Source organism: Calliphora vicina, chromosome 4 (assembly GCF_958450345.1).
Source record: "Calliphora vicina chromosome 4, idCalVici1.1, whole genome shotgun sequence".
NCBI lineage: Eukaryota > Metazoa > Arthropoda > Insecta > Diptera > Calliphoridae > Calliphora > Calliphora vicina.
Genome location: NC_088783.1, coordinates 12176442 through 12202726, shown reverse-complemented (window position 1 = coordinate 12202726; position 26285 = coordinate 12176442). Strand labels below are relative to the sequence as shown.

General features: G+C 28.4%; 1 protein-coding gene across 2 annotated transcripts in view; it reads left to right on the top strand.

Moving 5' to 3' along the window:
* Kap3 (kinesin associated protein 3) overlaps window positions 1-26285 on the top strand; it is a 72427-nt gene that overhangs the window by 32059 nt on the left and 14083 nt on the right. The window contains exon 1 of one of the 2 annotated variants that reach the window (XM_065506698.1): window positions 2115-2316. The exons of the other annotated variant lie outside the window; for it this stretch is intronic. Coding sequence (XP_065362770.1) covers window positions 2296-2316 — 21 coding nt within the window. The 5' untranslated portion in view covers window positions 2115-2295. Of the gene's footprint in view, window positions 1-2114; window positions 2317-26285 lie in introns of those variants that run through there. 2 annotated transcript variants of the gene reach the window in all.

Genomic DNA, 26285 nt, shown 5'->3' with positions numbered 1-26285 from the left:
TCTACATTTATCATTTGCGACCCCACAAAGTATATATGTATATTTTGGATCGTTGTAGATAGCGGAGTCGATATAGCCATTTCCATCTGACCATCTGTATGTTGAAATTAACTTTCCGTAGCTCCCAAATAACTTACATACATGATTCACACATCAATATATACGCTATAACCCGGTTCCATTGCTATTTAAAATCGAGAATCGGCCGACAAATAGCTTTATATAGGGAAAAAACCAAGACAACCTCGATTTTTGGCCTATTTTTTATCTATATCTGGATTACTAAGTCAGTAATATAGACAATATAAATATATAATGTTCTTTGCAACAACGTATATAAGGGAAAAATATTTTTTAACCCGAATTTTTTTTCATTAATAAATTTAAAAAAAATAATTTTTTTAATTTTTTTAAAAAATTAAAAAAATATTGAAAAAAATGTTAGACCAAAATTTTTAAAATAAACAATTTTGAAAAAAAAAAAATTTAAAAATTCATTCATAAATTGTTTCATTCAATTATGGGCCAATTATGCCGTATAAATCATTGGCAATACAATTTAATATTTCAAACAAAACTTATTTAATCATTAATATTAAATTTAAGAATCGTCAGATAGATTAAAATGGAAAGAATTTGTAAAGGTCCTATGATCCTTATATAATCCAAATGAAATAATAATAATTTGGTTTTCAATCTGGTAATGTCAGAGTAGTGGAAAAGTTTGTAAAAAATTTGTTAAATTAAAGCAAACATTTATAAAGAATTAATTTAGCAGACAAAAAATATATCAATTCTTTTCCAGAAAATGTCATCACTCACACTTTTGCCTTTGTTTCAAGAACTTATCTAAAAACAAAGACTCTTAAATACAAAATGTAAAAAGGTTCCTTCCCAAAAGCTTGTATTTATATTACACGAGCCTTGTTATTTGACTTATGAGCAATTTTAAACGCATTTAATAACCAGTATTACAGCTCTGCTCAAAATAGCTACACTCACAACAGCTTAAAGTATTGTTGTAGTAGACACCAGTTTTCGTTTTTGTCAGCCAGGCAGCAAGCAGCATTGTGGCCATATGACAAATATTTCATTTATTTTTTTTTATTATTTATTTATTTATTTATTATTATTATTACTTTTTTGCGAATAAAACACATTGTTGATCGTCTCTCATGTGTTTTGTTTAATTTGCTGCTGGCTTTGTTATTATTTTTGTCAGTTTTTTTTTTTTTGTTTTTTTGGAAAACTAGTATTGAAAAAAATGTTTTTAAGTCAGTATCTCAGAAACTTTCAACTTGAATACATACTTGCGAAAAATTAACAAGAAAATAATAAAACGGTTTGCAACTAAATTTAAAACGAGTACCTACATATACATAAATACTTAGTTAATGTATGTAAATCGCCAAGTAAACAACACTTATTAAAATTACGGTAGTTTTTTTGCGAATTAAAACGAGTACGAAAACAAACACACACACACACTAACATGTTACGCTAATGATTACTATTTTGTTTTGATTTTTGTTGTTGTTGTTTTAGTGATGGTGATTGTGTTACAAAAAAAAAAAAAGTAACAGTTGTAATTAAATAATAATACCTGTGTAGTTGTTGTTGTTTTTATAATTTACATACTCTGCACTTAAAAAATCTGTAATTTTACATACAAACCTAAAACATTGTTGACATTTTATTAATTGTGTTTTGCTGTGCTCCCCTTTATGTTTAGTGTTGACAGCAGGTGTCAAATTACCAAACATCATAATTATTTGCTGGAAAAATAAGTAAAAGAAATTATATAAATTAAAAATAACTTAAAAAATATTATAAATTATATAAAAATTAAAAAAATAATATAAAAAGCTACACAATTATAATTATGTTCATTAATTTTGTTTAGTTGTGTCAGAATAAAAAAAAAATACCAAAAAAAATTATTAAGAATAATTAAGAAAGAAGTATTATGATGTCATTTTGATGAATTTGTTAAAATAAAATTCAAATGAATTTTTAATATTGATGAAGATTGTTTGGTGTTGTTTTGGTGTCAAATTTTGTTTCGTTTGTTCTATTTTTATAAATTATTTAACAAATCAAGTCCAAGAAATAAACTGCACTTCTATAGATAACCTTTTGGAATCAACCTAACAAATATTGACGTGTTTTTTTGTTTTGCTAAAATTCGCAAAACAAATATTATCAGTTAAATTTGAAATTATTGCAAAAAAAAAAAAATCAACAATTTTATGCAATCTTAGAGCTGCTATCATTTGACAAATTTGTTTTACAATAATGGGAAAATTGCCTGTAGCGGTAAGTGTGTTTACATATTATGGTTTTATATTTCTTTATTATTTTTTAATAATGCAAAATTATCTATAAATTTTATACTTACATACCTACATACATATTGCTTAATGAATTGATAAAACGTTTTTGGTTTCATTTATTTAAAATTTAATACGCTAATAATCAATTAGGTGTGAAAATTGGCTGATAGACATTTTATTACGTTTTCATTAATTTAATTTTCATTCTTATCGGTCATTGAAAGTCATCAAAACGTAAAGTCCAATTTAATTGGAAACTTTTTGGGGGAAATGTTTTGATTATTTTTGGATGAATATTTATTAAAAGAAAATAATATTTGTACCATAGATAAATTTACATACATACATAGATCGTAAACTCTTCTGTAAAATACGTAACTCAGTTATCAAAAGCCTAAGTGGTGAGAATGTTTTAGTAAAAAAAAACTATGTGAAAACAAAAACAACACTCATGTGTGTGATTATTTTGAGTAATTTTTTTTTTTTTTGATTTTTTTCTACTTTCCGCTCTATGTATATTTCTCTATGATTTGTACTGCTGGTAAATGTAAAAAAAAATTGATAATAAAAAAACATTTTTATACCCTTCGCCATGAGTGGCAGGCAAGTTTGTCACTCCGTTTGTAATTTATACATTTTTCATTTGCGATCCCACAAAGTACATATGTATATTCTGGATCGTTATAGATAGCGGAGTCGATATCCTCCTGTATGTTGAAATCAACTTTCCGTAACCCCCAAATAACTTACATATATGATTCATACATCAATATATCCGCTATAGATCGAAAAAATCGGCCCACAAATGGCTGAGGTATAAGGAAAAAACCAGGACAACCTCGATTTTTGATCTATATCAAGATTACTAAGTCATTAACATAGACAATATGATAGATATTTGAAAGTCCTTTGCAACGACATATATAAGACCATAATAAGTTGCGTATACATTTTAATAAAAAAAAATTTAAAAAAAAACAATTTAAAAAAAATAAATTTTTTTTTTAAAAATTATGACTTTAAAATGCAGGATTTACAAGAAGACATTACTCCATGAAGAGTGTCGTCAAACCCAACAAGAGCTTGCAAAATCATTGAAATTGGGTATCATACGATCTGAAGCCGAGAGGCCTTGAATGACGATTTTGTATGTCCGAAATGATGCTTGAACGCTACAAAAGAAAATCATTTTTGCGCCGAATCATTACTTGCGATGAAAAATTGATTCATTACGATAACCCGAAGAGTAAGAGATCGTATGTGAAGCCCGACCAACTAGTCGAATCGACACCAACGCCAAATATCCATGGCGCTAAGGTAATGCCATATATTTGGTGGGACCAAAAGGTTCGTCCTGTCTATTATGAGCTGAAATCTGGGCAGACCTTCACAGGGAACCTGTACCGAACGCAACTGATTCGTTTGAAGCGAGCAATTGTTTTGATCGAAGCAGAATGCTTTCTCTGGGATATGCTTCACTTCAAAACAGAGTATCCGATATTGGCTTGTTTCGTTCTTGGCCTCAAAAGATGAGCAGTTCTTTTGGCTCGGAATCCATATGTTGCCAGAAAGATGGGAAAAGGTCATAGTTAACAATAGACAATACTTTGAATAAATTTATATTGTGCAAATGTTTCAAAATAAAAGTTAAACATTTTAAAAAAAAATTCGCATTTTTAAGTCATATAAATTTCTTAAGAATTTGTTAGGATTGAAACCTATTAATTAAAGATTTGGAAAAGTTTACATCACAATATTGTAGAATTTAGCAAGTTTTATTAAAAATCTTATTTTGTTAACAAAATTTCTCTCAATGTCTATAATTAGCCAGTAGTTTCACTTTAAAAATGTATTTTATTAACAAAACAATTATAAATAAACCTCGAATAATTATTATTTGTGTTTTGAGCATTGTAAGATTTATTAAACAACTGACTTTTTTGTTTTTTTTTTAATAAACAGTGGCAAATAATAAAAATTAAAAACTAATTTAAGACAAAACATAAAAAAACGCTAATAAATTATGAACAATTTTGTGAATTACATCATGAATGTGAATAAAACAAATTGGTTATTAAAATAAAACTTGAATTTTGCTAAAATCTAAAACTAAAAAAAAAACACAAACTATTTTTAAAACATAAATAAATTTAAAGAGAGGTCACTTGTTAAATTAAAACAATATTGAAATAAAAAACAAAGAATAAAAACAAACACACACAAACAATAACATAAAAATAATAATTTTATGGATTTTAAAGTATTTGACGGTAAATTACAGCTGCTTATAGCTTTTGACTCTGGTTCTATTAAACACACAAAACAAACAAACAAAATATTTCCAAAATTTACAGAATGACGCATAATTAACATTAAAGGCAACAAAAACAACAACAAACAATGACACTCACTCATCATCAATCGCAAGACATCGGCAGTGCCAACCACACCATTTTCGATTAATTCTTAAAGTGTGGGTTGTATTTTTTGTTAATTTTTTTGTTTTATTTTTTTTTTTCAATTTTCTTTGAAATTTTCTGTTTAACGTAGTAAAGTTAAATGATGCCAAAAATTTGTATAAATTATTTATATTTTGTATCAGTTTTTTTAAGACAATCATCATGGATTCAATTATTATATATTAAGGGTAATCATAGAATGTTGTATGATGTGGAATAGTTGTATTTATTGTAGGATTTGCAAAGTGGAGCAGAATCAAAATAAATCTGCTCCACAATACAACTGTATTTTTGCTACATTAGTTTGTTTTATTGTATTTCATTTCAACCATTTCAATTGTATTTCAGAATTTTCTAATTGAATTTCAAAATATTGAATATGTATCATATACTAATACGACTTCTTCGTTTTCTTTTCTGCATTTCAATAAACTTTAGTTAATATTCGAGTTTTATTAATTAAAATTAATTATCAATTTTGATTTATGATCATTTTTTTATAAGTTTGACATTTGACCTGCATATGTTTTCAAAACGAGGTTAATGTACAAACATACATATGTATTTCAAAACAGTATTATTTTCAACAATTTGTCCCCAACAAATTTGTGATAACTCTTTGGTATCTAGTTAAATAGCTTTTGGCAAATTATTTAAATTTTGTTTTGATAAATTGATTTTGAACATACAACCAATAAATATTTCACACGTTTAAAATAAAAAGCAATTAATTTTGGCATAATAAAAATTAAAAAAAAAACATATTTGGCATCACTTTTATACTTCTAACGGTTTTTAAGGCAAATTGCTATCAGTGATGCCAGAAGCAAACAAATTTAAATCTCTTCATTAGGGAAACATAAATTTGGGGATATTAAGATAGAAATCATTGGTGAAAAATAAGTTTCTATATAAATTTAACGGGGACAAAACGGTTTCTATAAACATTCCCTATGAAAATCGTGGGCGACAAACCAGTTTCGAGAAAAAAAATCATAGGCGAAAAACAATTTTCTAAAGAAAAACATGGGCGATAAACAATATTTTTTATATCTGCACAACATATATGCGACAAACAAGTTTCTAGAAAAAACCATTGGCGTGGTAAGTTTCTATAATAGAAAATAAATGGCTACATACAAAATTCTATAGAAAACCATGGACGACAAATAGATTTCAAAAGAAATTCAGGGGCTATACACAAGTTTTTATAAAAAAAAGTTCACAAATTTGTGGTGACAAATTTTTTAAAATAATACTGTTTTGAAATACATATGTATGTTTGTACATTAACCTCGTTTTGAAAACATATGCAGGTCAAATGTCAAACTTATACAAAAAATGATCATATATCTGATCATAGATCATATTTTTTCCAAAAAAAAATAAATTTTAATATATATTTTTATTAAAATTTAAATTTAATTTATTTTTAAATTTAAATTTTTTTTTTTTTAATTTTAAAATTTTTTTTCTGTTTTTTAATTTTTTTTTTTGGTGAAAAAAAAATTCCGGGTTAAAATTTTTTCCGATTTTCACCCATTGTAGGTCGAAGTTATGGACTTATATACGTCGTTGCAAAGGTCTTTGAAATATCTATCATTAGATATCCATATTGTCTATATTAATGACTTAGTAATCCAGATATAGGTCAAATAGGATAAAAATCGAGGTAGTCCTGGTTTTTTCCTCATATCTCAGCCATTGAAGACAGACAGGCGGACATGGCTTAATCGACTCCGCTATCTATAAGGATCCATAATATATATACTTATATATACATATACTCGGAAATGAAAAATGTAGAAATTACAAACGGAATGACAAACTTATCAATACCCTTGCCACTCATGGTGAATGGTATAAAAAGTAATGGTGTTTTCTTTTCTGGCATAAATAATGCATTTATTCTGCCTTTTACCCTTCTTTGTGTTCTTTTCTGAAAAAAATGTAGTTTGGTGGTGTTCTTTTCTAATAATGTTACCCTAAAACCCTGAATATATGCTACATGTTTCACCCTCAATTTTATTAAAGGGTTAGAAATGCACCACTTTTTATGTAAGCAAAAAGTATATGTAGTTTTATAATATTTCGAAGCTACATAAAAGAAAATTGCATAAATGGTAATGATTTATGTTCTATTGTGATCGTTAAAAATGCAACACATTATGAGGGTATGAATAACATTTAATAAATGGTACAAAATATATAGGCAACATTTTGTGTCAGAAAAGAAAACACCATAAATATTTGGCTGATATTTTTAGGTAAACAGAATTAAAAAAAAATATTTCAGAATTTTTTTTTAATTTTCAATTCAAAATTCATTTTTTAAAAATTTTATACCAAATATTTTTTTTTCAAAATTTAAAAAAAAAAATTATTTTTAATTTATTAGTGAAAAAATTGTATGCCAAAAAATTTTTTGAAGAAAAAAAATTCGGTTTAAAAAATATTTTTCCCGATTTTGACCCATTGTAGGTCCGTCCGCCTTATATACGTCGTTGAAAAGGTATATATTGATGTGTGAATCATGTATGTAAGTTATCTGGGAGCAACGGAAAGTTGATTTCAACATACAGATGTTGTTCAAGCGTCAATCAAAAAACTGATCAAAAATCACCCTTATCGCGGTTAGCGTATGATTTTTACGCATACGACAGTTTCGTACTAGATTAAATATAAAATGTAATATCACGCAGAGAAAAAATATAATTGGACATGGTTACTGTAACCATTTATATAGTGTTACAAGATTTTTAACAATATTATAGTCACAGTAACCATTTACATGATTGTGGTAACCATAATATGGTTAATTTACGATTCACATGATTGTATCAACCATATATATGGTTACAGTAAACAAATATATGTTTGTGGCAACCATATTTATGATGAATAATTTTATCATAATATGTTGTTCTCAGATTATGATAAGCCTTAAGCCGAGAGCACCATAATATGATAAGTCCTTCATCATATAAATGGTTGTCACAAACATATATATGTTTACTGTAACCATATATATGGTTGAGACAATCATGTGAATCGTAAGTTAACCATATTATGGTTACCACAATCATGTAAATGGTTACTGTGACTATAATATAGTTAAAAAACTTGTAACAATATTGAAATGGTTACAGTAACCATGCCCAACTATATTTTTTCTCTGCGTGATGTTTTTTTAATCTAGTATGAAACTGTAAAATACATAAGCCAACCGCGGTAAGGGGTAATATCACAAAGTGAGAGCAGTTTGACATTTCGTTTGACAGAGTTTCGTAAATAATATCGGGTTTAAGTTTGAATTGTTTTATTGCACTTCACCAAATTTGTAGAAGAGCAAAAACTCAACTTTAACAAACAACAAATTACAATGTTTTTTGGCAAATATTATCATTATCATAATAGAAAAAATGGTGTGTCTCACAATTAGTTACAAAAACTAAAAAACAAATGTATGTAAGTTTTATTTAAAAAAAAAAAATAAATAATGTCATGTCATTACAAATGTCATTTTTGTCATCATTCTACTAAACGAGGGAGGCCTTAAAGGCCAGCAATAAAAATATTATTCATACATATTTTTATTTAATATTTAACACAATTTTTGTTTTGTGGTCATTGACTTTGTTCGTTTAAAATTTTTTAGCGTTTTTATGAAAATTTGTTACACACAGTTCAATTTCCAAAACAAGACAAGACAACAATAATGACAGCAATAACAATAAGAGCAGCATCAACAACAAAAACCTAACCTAAGCGTAAATGGTAATGACAACTAACTACAATTGTACGAACAACTATTTAATGTGGAATGTATGACTGACTGACTAAACAAAACAAAAAAAAACACACACATTCACTAAAACATTGGTTGGTTCATTCATCCATTCATTCATTCGACCATTATTCGTAAAATTATTTACGAGCAGACATTTTTCTGTAATGAAATATTTAATTTGAAGTAGAAAAAAGGTCTTTTGTTAAAAACCACGACATACGGCTGTAAAGTTGACACATTTGGACTGGCCATGCGTTTTAGTGGTTACACTGTTTTAATGAATGAGTTAATGAACTTGAAGTGTTAATATGGGTTGGTTGGTTGGCTGGTGGCTGATAATGATAATTGGTGGTTGGTTTGGTGGTGGTGCTGCTACATGATCGTCTTAAAGTGATTATTGTCTGCTGTGGTCTCGTAGCTGTTGTTACCGCAAGTTATTTGCTAGTTTATATGAACAATAAAACAAAATTGCGTTGGTGTTACAACATGTCATTTAATATTTATTATTTTCTATTTACTATTTAGTCCCTTGTATTTTGTTTTTGCTTTAAATACATTAAGATTATTGATTTTATTTCCCATTTCAAAGACTTGGCAATATTTACAAGTTGTATGTGTAAACATTTGCATTCTAAACATTTGTATTATTATTGCTATTAACCCCTATTAGGGGGTCTCACAGTCATTTGTTAAGTCAAGCGCAATAAAACGTCTTATAATTAATAGTTTTTAACTTGTACTAAAGCATTTGCGTAGTAAAAAGGAACAAATAGCATATAATATGTAAATTATTTTACGTCTCTTATTATGTCAAGCGTTAAAAGTGTGTATATATTACACATTTTACATGTTGTTAGGAAGATAATTCAGTATTTATTATGTTTCCTTTATAACTATGTATGTTAGATATAATGTACAAACTATTTTTGGAGAAAATCGTAGGCGACAAGAAAATTTCTGAAATTATGTAGAAAAGCATGGGTTACAATTAAATACACAGTGCAACACGAAAAAAATGCCATGTAACCAAAGACCAGTTTTGCTCAAAATCATACACTTTTTTATGGGCCCCCAAAAAATATAATTTTCTCAGGCTCATATCTTGCAAAAAGTTCGGAATTTTGATTTACTCTCTGAGGTAAAGTTGTAGCCCTTGTCATAAAGAACAAAAATTGTGAACATATAAAATCAACAAAAAACTCCATCTTCAAGATCAAAATCGCAAAAAACGTTAAAAAATTCATTTTTTTAACCTTTTTTCCACTGTTCAGATCCATAGGTAGCAAACCGTTCGAAATTCAAGGAAACAATCAACTACAAAAATGTACCTAAGATCTCAATAAACAACTTTCTAGAAGATATGAACTTAATAGGAATGATTCTTAACACCGTTTAGGTAGGTCAATATAAGTTAGTAAAAACAAGTAAGAGTGCTATATTCGGCCGTGCCGAATCTTATATACCCTTCACCAAATTATACTTCAAAATTTTAAATATTTTTAGGTAAACAAAATTTAACTTTTTTTCCAGTTGTTTTTTGAATTTTTTGGAAAAAAAAATTTTTCGATTGTTATTTTAAATTTTTTTTTTTTAAATTTTAAATTTTAAAATTTTTTTTTTTTTAAATTTTAAATTTTTTTTTTTTTAAATTTTAAAATTTTTTTTTTTTTAATTTTAAAAAAATTTTTTTTTTTAAATTTTAAAATTTTTTTTTTTTTTAAATTTTAAAAAATTTTTTTTTGTTTTTTAAATTTTTTTTTTTAAAAAAAAAAATTCGGGTTCAAAATTTTTTTCCCGATTTTGACCCATTGTAGGTCCAACTTACTATGGTCTTATATACGTCGTTGCAAATGTCTTTGAAATATCTATCATTAGATATCCATATTGTCTATATTAATGTCTTAGTAATCCAGATATAGGTAAAAAAATAGGTCAAAAATCGAGGTTGTCTTGGTTTTTTCCTCATATCTCAGCCATTTGTGGACCGATTTTGCTGATTTTAAATAGCAAAATTCTCGAAAGCATGTCTGACAGAATTATTGAAGATTTGGATCCCGAAGATATCTGGGGTCTTCAGAAAACTGATTTCAACAGACAGACGGACAGACAGACAGACAGACAGACAGACAGACAGACAGACAGACAGACAGACGGACATGGCTTAATCGACTCCGCTATCTATAAGGATCCAGAATATATATACTTTATAGGGTCGGAAATGAAAAATGTAGAAATTACAAACGGAATGACAAACTTATATATACCCTTCTCACGAAGGTGAAGGGTATAAAAACTAAAGGAATTAATTGTTTTGGGCCATAAACTATTATAAACTAAAGCATACTTTTAGGCAGCTTTAAAAAATGTATTCCGATTTTTTTAATTTTTTTTTGCGATTTTTTGCAAAAATGACACCGAGGCCCCAAATCTTTGGGGGCCCATAAAAAAGTACACGACTTTGGGCAAAACTTACACAAAGTGATATCTATTGAACATAATGGGCGATAAACTAGTTTCTATACAAAACCATTGGTGACATGTTTCTATAATAGAAAATAAAAGGTCGACAAATAAATTTCGTTAGAAATTCCTGGGCGACCAACAATATTCTATATAAAATTTTAGGCCACAAATAAATTTCGTAAAAATTCATGGGCGACAAGCGAGATTCCAAAAAAATGATCGGCGACAAGCAAGTTTATATACAAAGACATTGGCGACAAGTTTCTATAATAAAAATCAAGGGCCACAAACAAGTTTCCTTAGAATACCATGCGCGACAAACAAGTTTTTGTAGAAGTTTCTATAATAGAAAATGATGGGCGGGCGACAAACAAATTTCCTTAGAAATCCATGGGCGACAAATAAGTTGCAATGGAATATTTTGGGCGACAAACTAGTTTTTATAGAAAACCCTTGGTCAAATAAGTATCAAGAAAGAAATTTATTACAACAAACAATTTTCTATATAAAAAATGGAAAAAAAAATTGGCGACAAAGAGTTTCATTCGAAATTCATGGGCAACAAATTTGTTTCAAAATCATGGGACATAAACAAGTTTCCAAGGAAAATCATTTACCTATTTTTTTTATTTATATCTGGATTATTAATATAGACAATAATACAAATTTCAAAGACCTTTGCAATGGCGTATATAAGGCCAAAGTAAATCGGACCTACAATGAGTCAAAATCGGGAAAAATATTTTTTTATGTCGAATTTTTGTTTTCACCAAAAAAATGTTTGTTATTTATACAATTTTTTCCAACTATTAACTTAAAAAAATTTTTAAAAAATGTTTTTTCTAAATTTGTTTGCCATATAATTTGATATTGTTCTTGAGCCTCATTAAATTTTGGACCCGGAAATTGCGAAAAGTCTACCAGTACATACATTTCATCATCCATCAATTTAATTTTTTCGCTCGTTCTTTACCGCTTTGCGATCTGGAACGATTCCGAACTTTATACAACTTCAACCAAACATTAGCTTTGGCTCTGCGCTCAAAAGAATCAGAGCATTTAACTTTACCAGTTCCTTTTCTGATAGAAGTTTTCGGTGCTGTTTTTCGACTTATTTTGTCTTGCCAATATCTGTTAGACCTTTTATTTCCTGATACAGGTTTTCTTTCAATGTTCAAGTCTTGCGATGAACCTTCAGATAATTTAGAAAATATCATATCTGACATATTCTTAAAAGCTAACCTGATTAAAAAAATAATAATTTGTTGGACTAAGGATGAGTTTTGGTTGGAATAGTGGGTATAAGTTTTTTCTGACTCACTCTTTATATAGATTTTTCAGATTTTTTATAAAAAAAAATCGGATTAAATTTTAATAATAGATCCATCAAGTACTTTAATTTCTTTATTTTACCTGGTTGTTCTTAACTACCATTTACAACTTTATCAAAGCTATACCACACATGCAGTTAAATAATTAACAAAACATTTACAAAAACTCATAATCTCTCAAATATTTCACTTTTCTTAATGAATTTCCTGACAAATTCTTTAAATTGACACAATCTCCTTTTTCATTGTCTTCATCTCTGACAATAATTCCTTAAAATTTACCTTTTCAAATAAATTAGCAAAATTTTCAAATTTATTATAACGTCATCATGTGTTTGTGTTGTTGTTGTTTTTATAAACAACAGTATAAACAACGTATGTGTAAAATTATATTAACGTGTATTTCATTTTCTAAATAATTTATTACTGGAAATAAAACATTATTTAAATAAATGCATGAAAACGGCTCCGGCATATAAGTACGTGCCATATAAAACACATGTCAGGCATAAAATTAATTTTATTTTCAATATTGTTTTTGTGGTTACAGGAAAATAACAAAAAAAAAAATGTTGTAAATTGTAAAACTGTTCTCGAACACATACTAAATTTATGGGTCAGAAACAAAAAAGTCATACAAATTACCTTTTTTTTATTTTTAATATTAGTTTTGGTTTTGAAATAAAAACAAAACAAAAATCAATAAGTCACTAAGATTTAAGGTTATGCTAAACTAAATAATCTTAGTTTTATGGATAAAGTTTTTTTTTTATTTTTAATAAGTTTAGATTTATTTAGGTACGATTGGTTGTATGTGACAACTGAGAATTTATTTCTAATAACTTAAATAATGTCAAGGCATAAAGGGGAGGGGTTGTGGTCTGGCATCTTGTTTGTTTTTTTTTTGAGAGGTTAAACAATATGGCAATAAAATGCGTGTGGCAATTGTAGAGAGTGAGAGAGGAGATTATGAAAAGATAAACATTTGGATGTGGTTTTCACAATCATGAAATTTAAAATTTCAATTCCGGGATGGAACTGGAACCATTGATTCCAGGAATTTTATTATTTTGTATATTAAATTTTCTCAAATCTACATATGTATTTCATAATCCGGAGCTCTTTAGAGAGCTCATTAATTTAAATTGCGTAAAGTTAAGAAATATTTTAATTAAATTTTATTTAAGGACAAAATGTTCCAAATATTATTTGCGCAATATAATTTTTATTGTTTGGAAATAAGTATGTAAAAGTATTTAGACCTTTTTGGGAATATTTTAATACAAGCGGATACCCGGCGTGTACTATTACGCTAAAAAGTATGTGCCTTATTATTGTACATAAAAAATATTTTTATGATGTAGTATTTCACTTCCTTTCTACTACTTGTTTAAAAAAGTAGTATTTCTACTCCTTTTTTAAAAAAGTAATATTTATTTTTTTAAAAAAAGTATAAGTATATCTACTCCTTTTTCTAAAAAATTAGTATTTCTACACCTTTTTCTAAAAAAGAAGTATTATTACTCTTTTTTAAAAAAAAATATAGTATTTCTACTCCTTTTTTTAGGAAAAGTAGTATTTCTACTCCTTTTTTTAAAAAAATAGTATTTTTACTCCTTTTTTAAAAAAGTAATATTTCTACTCCTTTTTTAAAAAAAGTAGTATTTCTACTCCTTTTTTTAAAAAAAGTTGTATTTCTACTCCTTTTTAAAAAAAAAAATAATATTTTTACTACTTTTTCTAAAACAAGGAGTATTTCTACTACTTTTTTAAAAAAAGTTGTATTTCTACTCCTTTTTTAAAAAAAGTAGTATTTCTACTCCTTTTTTTAAAAAAGTAGTATTTCTACTCCTTTTTTTAAAAAGTAATATTTCTACTCCTTTTTTTAAGTAGTATTTCTGCCTTTTTTAAATTAGTATTTCTACTCCTTTTTTTAAAAAAGTAGTATTTTTACTCTTTTTTTAAAAAAGTAGTATTTCTACTCCTTTTTTAAAATAAAAGTAGTATTTCTACTCCTTTTTTAAAGTAGTATTTCTACACTTATTTTAAAGTAGAATTTTTACTCCTTTTATAAGAAAGTAGTATTTCTACTACTTTTTATAAAAAGTAGTATTTCTACTACTTTTTATAAAAAGTAGAATTTCTACTCCTTTTTTTAAAAAAGTAGTATTTCTACTCCTTTTTTTAAAAGTTAGTAATATTTTTGAAGAAATACTACTATTTTAAAAAAAAGTATTTTTTGGAAAAATTCATATTATGTTGGATTTTTGGTTCTAACGTTATTAGTTGCAGAGATGTAGATATACCGATTTTACCTGGCAAAAAATGCCATCTTAGTAAATTTCATACAAAATATTAAAATTTTATTCAGCCCAATTATGAATAAAAATTCCCCGGGAGTTTTCCCCTTTTCTCATTTTTCCTATACAAATTCAATGGGAAAAAACTCCCGGGGAACAAACTCCCGCGGAATTTTTTATTCATAATTGGACTGATTAAAAACTTTAAAAGTAAAATGAAAAATTAACTTTTTAAAGAATCGCCCAATAATTAAATCTTGGATTTTTTTGTTGCTTGACTGGTTTTTGAAATAAACGATTCAATTAGTGTAAGTTAAAGTCCAGGTTCGAAATTTTGAAATACCCCTAAAATCTAAAGTTGGTGTCAACCATTTTTATTTACTAATTTCAAACACTTAAAAATTTTTTAAAATTTTCCACAAATTTATTAAATTTCATTGATTTAAATTTAGGTCTTAAATTAAGTTTTCTTTCAACTACAGCAAATAAATTAAATCGAAATACATTTTATGCCTCACAAAACAAGAACAATAAAATGAAATTGCATTCTTTAAATATCAAATGACTGGTTCGCTTTCTACACTCTACTATTTATACGGTTAAAAAAAAATCTAGAAAAAAAGGACAAATGAAAGGAAAAAAGAAAATAAAATGAAATGAACAGCAGCCATGAACATAAAATGCGCAATTTAATGGAACCATACATTTTAATATTCTCCAAATGACTAGAAGAACAACACCTGAGCTGTATTTGTTGAACATGTAGGTCAGAGATGGAATACCAAGATGTGATATAATGTTATAAAATGGTTACTAAATGTGTCAAAAAGTAAACATTTTATTTGTTTCCAAAAATAACCCAGTAGTTGAGGAAGTAGTCAATGTATTGTCACTAATTTATATATTTTGGGTCATTTGACATGTATGTGCTAGTTGTAGTGCAGAGATAAGTTAATTGGTTATTTTATACATCGAAGGTAGTCTAGCGTTTGTCACAATTGTCACTTAAGTGTCTCTAAGTAATCTAGAGTGTAGTCACTTAAACATTTATTTTACATTTTTTTGTGAGTAATTAGCACAAACTGGTTTTATAAAAATTATGTTGATATAGTTCTCATACAGTTTATTTTCTTTTAGTTGAAGTATACTGACATCCCATATAACCTAGCGTGAAGTCAGTTGTCACTTTAGTGTCTCTAAGTAACCTAGATTGTTGTCACTTTAAATGTTTAACACTTTAAAGTTTGAAAATAACTTGAATGAGTTTTATAAAACACTTAAACAACTTATGAGACTTTTTGAAACTATTTCTCAAATAATGCAGAAAATGCATTTTAATGGGAGCACAATTTCTATAATTCGGAATTTGCCATCCCTGTTAAATGCACGTACATGGGTAAATTGAAAAACTAGCAACACTCTCGCTGTGATACTATTTTGTATCTACGAGTATTTCACTGGTTGAAAAATAGTTTTTTGTTTAAAGCCCATTTGTAGCTGCACAAAACTACAGCAGTAACAATTAATTTCATTTGGGCCACATACGTATGTGACAGGAAGGATAATATGGGTCAATGTCATTGTCATTTTGCACAAACAAAACAAAATAAAAAACCAACATGAAACGAAACAGCAGAGAGAGAGAGCGAAGGGCAAAGCGGTATATAATAATAAAATCAACGAAGGAAGAGATTTTAAAAATCACATTCATATATTACCCTGAATTAAATTAACCTCATACCTCACACAAACTTTAAAGGATTCAATTCTAAGCTTTATAATATATTTATTTATAACAGTGATAGAAATAAAGCTTGCTTATTTTTACAGTCATAAATTTTTAAGCATTCTTTTGAATGACTGTCCTCAAGCTAGAATAAAAGAAAATAAAATAATCTACTTTAAACACTTTGCAATGAAGAAAAAAATATAAAATAAATTAGAAAAAGGATGTTTCTAGTAAAATAAAGGACAACAAAAATTTTGTATAGAAATTTCTTGCCATAATTAAATATGTATTGTACGTAAATATAGTAGGAAGCACCAATTTGAATGGAACCAAAAAAGTTGGCGACACCTCTAATTATACCCTTCACCATGAGTGGCAAGGGTATATATAAGTTTGTCATTCCGTTTGTAATTTCCACATTTTTCATTTGCGACCACATAAAGTATATATATTCTGGATCGTTATAGATAGCGGAATCGATATAGCCATGTCCGTCTGTGTGTTGAAATCAACTTTCCGAAGCCCCCAAATAACTTACATACACGATTCATACATCAATATCTCCGGCTCGGTCGCTATTTAAAATCGAGAAAATCGGTCGACAAATGGCTGAGATATAAGGAAAAAACTAGGACAACCTCAATTTTTGACCTATTTTTGACCTATATCCTTTGCAACGACGTATATAAGACCATAGTAAGTTGGACATACAATGGGTCAAAATCGGGAAAAAATATTTTTTAACCCGAATTTTTTTTTCAAAAAATTTTTTTTTTGTCATAAATTCTTTTTCCAAAAAATTAATTAAAGAAATTTAAAAAAAAAAATTTTGAAAAAACATTTTTTAAAAAAAATTAAAAAATAATTTGGAAAAAAAAAATTTTTTAAAAAATTTTAAAACATTAAAAAAAAAATTTGATTTTGTTTAAATAAAAATATTTAAAAAAAAAAAAATATTTTTAAGTATAATTTGGTGAATATAAGATTCGGCACAGCCGAATATAGCTCTCTTACTTGTTTGTAACCGAATGGTTACAATCCAATGAGTTAAGTGTTTTCAAGTGGGCTACTCAATCGCCAGATATCAATCAATTGACACCGCTAAACTTGACTATCTTGTTTGTTTACTTGGGGTCTAGTATCTTTCCCTTTGGCCGTCTTGTATTTGGATTCATCCGAAAAGAGAACAGTATTTCAGTCTCAATCAGTTTTTAGAAATAATAAGTATAATATGACTCAGCATGAGCTCAAATTCAGAAGATATTAGCCGATATTCCCAAAAAAAATATAAGATCGTGATCAAAGAAAGACCTTTTCCCATCTTTCTGGCAACATATGGATTCCAAGCCAAAATAATTCCTCATCTTTTAAGGCCAAGAACTAATCAAGCCGATATCGGATACTCTGTTCCAAAGTGAAGCGTATCTTAGAGAGAGCTTTCCGCATCGATCGAAACAAATATTCTACCTTAGTGACCGAATTTTACACTTGTGGCTACAAAATTTTAGAAGGGGTAACAAAAGTTTGGTTGCTTTAATCGAAATTCTTCCTTATTTTTCCGTTTTCTGTTGTTAAAACAGAAAAATCTAATGTGTGTAACCGAATCATTCGATTATCAATAGATTCGGTTGCCACTACGAATACGTTTTCTCTGTGTAGTCAGACGGGGCACTTTCTGGACTATAAAGGGAGTGAGACAAAACTTCCCAAACACTTAATTCTAAATACTTTTTAACAGATATTGCAACATGTGGCCGAACGTTGTCATGATGGAATAAGTATTACGGTTTCATATCTGGCCGCATATTCAGGGCGTTTTTCGGCCAATGCTGACTTCAGGTTCCTCTACAGGTTCTTTGTGATGGTCTGGTCAGATTTGCTCCCACCAAATGCAAATAATTTCCTTAACGCCATGGATATTTGACATTTGTATCGATTCGGCTGGTTGGTCGGACACGATCTCTTAAGCTTCGGGTTATTGTAATGGATCCATTTTTCATCGCAAGTAATGATTCGGTTCTTCTATAGCATTCAAGCATCATTTCGGACATGCAAAATCGTCTTTCAAGGTCTGTCTGCTTATATTCGTATGGTACACAATTTCAATATTTTTGGATGAATGCTGCTACTCGCAGAATTGTTTGCATTGATGAGCACTTTTTTCAAATTAAAGAAGTAAAGCAAAACTTCCCGCATATGATGATTCGTTGGTACAAAAATCGACATTTTCGAAAAAAAAACTTCGTTGTTTGCACTATATTGTTCAATAGCTAAGTGAGAATAAATGAAAGATATGTACCCTACAAAATTAAGATTTATTTCATTTAGTAGCATAATGTAATATTTTGAAACTTAACTGACATTGAGAACCTTCATTTTGGGACCAACCTAATACATAATGTAGGACAATAAAAACAACAATAAATATTCTAGATCAAAATACATATAAATGTGAAAATAATATTTTACTTGGTCGTCGTTGATTTTTTATACTGTTTGTATTAAAATGTTTAAAGTTGACATCACTCAAGGTCCTTCGAATGCTTTCTCTGCAAATCACAACAACACAAACAACAGTAGAAACAACAGTAATAAGAAAGAAATACAAAAACAATAAAAATCTAAATAAAACAACAGTAAGAACAACAACAATATCAGCATGATGCCAAAAGCATAAAACTGTTTTGGAAACATGCCCAATTTGTTGATGATACACAAGAGACAGTTTCCTTCCTTAGAACTTACAACAAAAACAATAACAACAACAACAAAATACAACAACTATAGTCCTTATAAACATCAAGAAGATGATGATGATGATGACGCTGACGATGATTATGATGTGAATCTAGTATAACAATATTAATAATGATGTTCTATTCTTATTGATGTTCCTTTAACAAGAAATGTTAAATGCTAAGGAAATGATAATGTTGGTTAAACTGTGCTAGATATTCATGTTTGTACGAATGTTACCATTTTCCGGGGGGATGGTGGGCAGGATTTATTTGATGATGTAGAATACAATACAAATATAGGATGGCCGAAAGTAAATTGAACAATTTCCAAGTAATACTTGACAGAATTTTTCTTTCAGTAAAACTTATTCTTTATGTTCTGGTACTTGACATTTAAATAAGATTTTTATTATATAAATTGATTATTTTCTATTATTTTTAGAAACTTATTTTAATATTTAAAAAAACTGGATATAATAGTTTAAACAAGATTTAGCTGTGCCGAATCCTATATACCCATTACCAATATAATTCGGGCATCGATTGCTCACCAAAGCTTATGGTGAATGTATTCCATTCAGGCCAGCTATAAAAGTTTGAAGCTCAAGATTTGGAGGCATTACTCCATGAAGATAGTTGTCAAACTCAACAAGATCTTGCAAAATCATTGGGAGCTACTCAAACAGTAATTTAAAAACATTAGCGAACAGCAGGATTCATCCATACGAATTGACCTTGAAGGAATATTTTGTATGTCTGAAAGCCAAGCCAAGACGAACCTCATTTGCCCTGTTCGAGAACTAATTTCCATTTTCAGATTATTGATAACCTTCAGGGGAGTCATTTTTGGGAATTCCTTAAACTCTCTTGCTATTAAATTAGCTTGTCTTTGAGTAGTTTTACTAGGTCTTCCTCCCAAATGTTGAGTTTTTACATGGAATTTTTATTATTGTCACTCGCTGTATATGTATGTTAACTAGTGACAAGTGTTAACATTGACAGCTCAGAAAGCAGAAATATAAATACATTCCTAACATCAGGATTATTGAAAAAACATTTTTATTAATGGCACCCAGTTGTACAGGAGCTCTGGGGCCACTACGTTACCTTAGTTGTTGGTTAAGATAAATTTTAAGATAAAAGATTGCCATTTTAACAAAATTAAATTAAAAATTTTTCAAAGTGAAACGTTAAGTGGATGATTTTAAAAGCGCTAAATTAGCAACGCTGAAGGGAGTGATGTCAAATAAACTTTTTTATATGAAATTTCATTGTGTGTGCAAACAGAAACGTACCATTTTTTATGTGGATATTCAACATGAACAATGGCAAACTGACACACTTTAGCATGGAGTAAAATCCTATTTTGTCCTTTAAATACGAGGGTGAGTTGAAAAGTCCGTGTTTTTTTTAATGAAACACAGGTTTTTGTATAAAAACTTTTTTTTATTTTTCAAGCTCTATGCACTTTGAGCTCTATGCACTTTGTTCAAGGTTTCTCCAATTTGGTTATCCCTTGTACGGTCACAATGAAATTCAGTAAATCACTTTTATACCATTGAAATTGATGGTGCAGAGCTTCCATAGTATTTATCCAGCTGAGCCTTTATTTGAGTGATGTTTTTTAATGCTTAATAAGACGAAATTCACTATATTACAATTTCTCCTCAAGTCACTAGGTAGTCTGCTATCAATGGCAGTCAAACACAAACCAAATGAGACATATGACAGGACTCAACTGACAGATGCCTGTTGACAGGCATTGTTGTCGGGAAATTCAAAATTCGCGGACCTACCCTCGTAAAATTTTCTTAAACAAACTGAAAACTTTTAATTTGTAAAATATTCATTCAACGTTGTTCTCCATAAGAGGTGGATATAAAATGTTATTGATTTTTTGTTGCCCTTCCATCAAAAACTGAAACTAACACAAAAGAACTTTATTGACATTATTTTGTTTATAAAATTAATAATATAAGTTTGAAAGGGAAACTAATAAAAACCAACAACAACTGACTGCCTATGTAAATAATGAAATTAAACTGAGAAAAATGTAAGGTTCATACATATTTTCTTGGTGTGAATTCTTAGCAGTTCTTGGTGACTGTCCCGAATTAGTGATTTTTCCCATTATTAGGGCACTGCTACACGTCCAATATATATTGACCGCGATCCAATATCGCGATATTTATTGAATGTGTAGCATGCAGTATTGATGGATCGCTATCCAAATCGCAGAATAACATAATTTTTCGTAATGCATAATAATGGATCGCGATCCAAATATCACAATATATATTGTACGTGTAGCAGTACCCATAGGATGATAACAGTTACATAACTAGCTACGTGACTAGTTATTTTAACACGTGCATGTCCTAAGCAGGGAGTCAATTGACCCTTTTGTATTACAATGGGACTGGTACAAAATAGTCAACGCCTTGGATTCACATATCGGTTACATAGAGTCAGTTACCTTACTAGCTAGCTAACTAACTAACTGGTTACTTGATCAGCTATATAACTATTATTTTGAACATATAACGGTTATAACATATAATAGTTAAAAAGACATCTCATAGAAAGTCCAGTAAACAAACCTTTATCCGACCACTCTCCAATAGATTATTTCTGATGGGTACAAAAACTACTTTTTAAAGTTCAATACAAAATAATCGTTTATAGTGACTACACTCTAGGTTACTAAGAGACACTAAAGTTACAATTGATTTCACGTTATGTAGCATGAGATGCCAGAATATTTAAGCAAAAAGAAAATAAACTGTATGAGAATTATATCAACAAAATTTGAATAAAATCAGATTGTACCACTTCTAGGTTACTTAGAGACACTTAAGTGTCAATTGTCTTCACGCTAGATTACCTGTCAAATTAAATAAAATAAAAACACTTTCAAATTCAATTATAAACGTTCATAAAAAATCCTTATAAAATGTTAAGAATACACAGAGAAAAGAGATTCGTAGCAGCAACCGAATTAGTTACCAATCGAATGTTGCGAATTTTTCGGTTATATCGACAGAAAGTTATTTGATAAAGAAGAGTTTCAGTTGAGGCAACCCAAGTTTGGTAGCCAAAACTGTAAAATTCGGTATCTAAGGCAGAATCATTCGATTGGCAACAAATTCGATTTCTCTGTGTAGTATACAAAACTTTTTAGTCCTTGTCATAGTTGCTAATATTCAACTAAAGTTGGCATTACTACTGCCTAACAAAGAAAATTTAGTTTGGTTTTTGTTGTTTAACAATAAAGAGGGTGCTAACAATTTTGTAAACTGAATTTTCAATTTTATGGAAATTTCTTGTTATAACAATTGCCAATATTTGCCAGTGTTTGTAAGTTTTTCAATGTGTTTTTGTATGGTTGGATGGATGTGTATGATTATAATTTGATTGTAAACTTCCCACGATTGACATGTGATTGATTGGATGTTTTTTGTTGTTGTTGTCTTTTTGTATAGAAAAAATAACTGAAAATAATGTGTAAATTCTATAAGTACTTGTGCATAAAGAATATTAAATTAGAAACTTTTAAACAACAACGCCAGTAAGATGTACTAGATACATACAAATACAATAGCAACAACTTTTAAAGGGTGTCTGTATAATTAATGTAGATTAGAAGATTTCAGATTTAATAAATAACTGGGCAGCAGGCGAATATGGAATACCAGCTGAAATTCTTCGGTTTGACATTCCAATAAAGCCTTCGATACCATCAGACGGTCTGCTATATGGAAAGCATTGAGAACAAAATGAGTACCCCAGAAAATAACTCCAATCATCAGAGCTATGTACGAGGACTCTCATTTCTTCACAACGGGAATATAAGTCAACCATTTCACACAAACGCTAGAGTAAAACATTTTATTTTTTTTTTTTGTAAAATATTAAAATTTAGTACCAAAATCCTAAAAATCTCTTAATAAAACACCCTTTTCATATAAACGAGTACAATATAACGCAAAAACTCAATTTGTAATTGACATAATTTTTATGATGATGAACAAATTGTTGTAATTTAATGGAGTAGAACGAACATTTTAAGGCATAAGACTATTTGCTGTGAACTCTTTGCAAAATGTTATTGCAATTTAAAAAAAAATTAAATTAAATTATTAAGAAAATTGTTTTATTATTTGGAAAAAAAACACATTTTAGCTTTGAAGGATTTTTTAAATGGAGAATATTTTAAATTTTATTTATAAAAAATGCAGCTATTTTGAAATTTCCACTTTTCATATTGTTTTTGATTTTGTTTTTAAATTTAATTTTTTTAATATCGAAGATCTGACAATATTGCTCAATATCAGTGATCGGCACTGATAGCCACCAGGGTTATTCGGCTATTAACTTGTAAACAACATGAATGTTAACAAAGTTCATTAAAATTATCAGATAGCAACAGAGATAGAAATTGCTTATCATATTATTATAATTCGTGTTCCACGTTCTCTTTATACCAACCACTGCTCTGTTCTACTCCTTCTGTTCTGCTTTCATACAATAATTAATAAGTCCGCGACTTTTTTATTTTACCGGCTCAAAACTGAAAAGACAACACTGCTCCTGTCAACAGGCATCTGTCAGTTTACTCCTATCAAAATTTGAACAAGCTTCGTGATTTAGTTTGTGTTTGACAGCCATTGATAGATAGCAGACGACCTCGTGACTTGAGGAGAAATTGGAAAAAAGTGAATTTCGTCTGCATTATTTTTTGCGGACAAAAAACCAACACTCAAATAAAGGATAAAGGTAGGGTTACACATGGCAAATATTTGCTCTAAAAAGCGTAACCACTTTTTAGAACAAATTTGTTTGACGTGTTTACTCTTACAAGTGTTATGTTAGATCAAACTGTATCAAATAAAATTAATTGTTTGTTTTGAATCTTCAAAAGTAAAATAAGTTATTTGAAATAAATAAAAGAATTCAAATATATTTTATTTAGTGGTTACGTCTTTTTAAGCTTAATAAATACTATGAGAACTCTGCACCATCAATTTCAATGGTAAAAAAGTGGTTTACTGAATTTCGTTGAGGCCCTACAAGCACGGAAAATGCCGAATGTTCTGGACGCCAACATTAGGTCGCTTTAACCGAGACAATGAAAAAAATGGTTTTGGTGGATCGAAAATTGATAGTGCGAGAGATTGTGGATGCCATAGGTCGGTTGTACAAGAGGAAATGCTTCCTCTTCCGCCCTATTCACCGGATTTAGCCCCAAGTGAATATTTCTTGTTTTCACACCTGAAGAAATGTCTTGGCGGAACGAGATGGTTGTCACAAACATATACTTGTTAACTGCAACTATATATATGATTGCCACAATCATGTGAATCGTAATTTAACCATTTTATGGTTACCACAATCATATAAATAGTTACTGTGACTATAATATTGTTGAAAAAACTTGTAAAAATGTTGAAATGGTTACAGTAAACATGTGCAACTATATTTTTTCTGTGCGAGTAGGTTTCATTTTTACAAAAATTATCTGACTCAGTATCTTATAGGATATCCCTGTTTTTTATTACTGCTTCATAGCGACAATGCATTGAACCAATTAAGAGTCAATCGTTTAAAGAATCAATATCAGCATCATTGTCCTGCGGCTAACACTTTGAGAACTAATTTCCAAATTTATATTATTGATTAAGAAATTCCCAAAAATAACTTCTCAGGGGTCCGTGTGTATGACGTTTAGAAACAGTTTTTGCTGCATATTTAATTTGTACCAATGTCTACTGATCAATATTACTCATACGCACGCATGATCCGGGAGAAAATACAATTTGTAAAAATAATTTTATAAATCTGGCTCGACTTTTTTGTTATAGTTTAATAACTTAATTTAAAAGAATATAATTAACAAATCAAAAAAATAATTGTTTTTTTTTAATTTTACCGATTTTGAAAAATATATCTGAAATATATTTCGCTTAAGGAATGTTACTGGCAGAATAGTCATACATTAGTTATTGAGAAAAGTATACGTTACCATTTTTATTTACACTATTTTATATTTATTGATAAAAGAATATAAAATATTACATTTAAGACATGTGGGCATTTTGACATCAACCATTTAATGTTTTTATTTTCACTATAATTTTTGTAAAAAAAAAAAATCACAAATAATTATAACTACTCATAAATTTCATATTTGGATTTACTTCCGTAGATTTTGCTATGAAATATAAAAAAAATCATAAAAAACTCCCACATAAAACCATAATTTTTGTAAAAAATCAATTCACAACTTTAAAAGTGCTCTTTACTATAAAAAAAAACTTATTAAAATCTGAACGTCACGAAAAAAATATATTTTTTTTAAATACACATAAAAGCAAATCATCACCATATGAATAAAACTTAAATTAAAAGAAATGACACTTGTGATTTATTAAAAAGAAGCTACAAATAAAAAAACTAGAACAAATAATAAATTCTTACAAACTAATGAAAACATGCATGCTTTAATACCGTATAAATGTACTTCAGACAATAATATTTTAATATGTGGAGTGTTTTCTAAGTTGAGATTCATGTTGGCTCACCCGGGGGGATGCACTGTGCACTGATGATTGTGATTATGTTTTCAAAACATTTAAATTTGTACGAGTGACTGACTGACTGTGCATGCGGGTAGCCGGCATTAAAATGTCTTTCTTTTTATTACAATATTAAATATTATAACACACAAACAAATAGCAAGCGAAAGACTGTAAAATAAATACAAATTACAAATCCCTAATGAAAAGGGTTACCATAACCATTTTCGTTTAAAATCATCTGTGACTAGCCCAAATATACATATATAAGTAAATACTTATGTACATACCAGAATACTCGTATTTAAAAGAATTTCAAAACAATCTTGATAAAGGAATACATTGTATTTTTTTCTTCTTCCGAATGCAAATATGTTTGCGTGCGGAAATTGAATACATAATATACAAACAAACAAATTTACATTGATTTTCCAGTTTTGGTAAATTTCAATAAAAACCAATATAATTTTTTTCCATAATAAAAAAAATAAATTTTAAATTTCATTACTACCATGTCTGCTGAGGCAGATAAAGTGTTTATTGTCTGTGGTTCGGCAATATCATCTA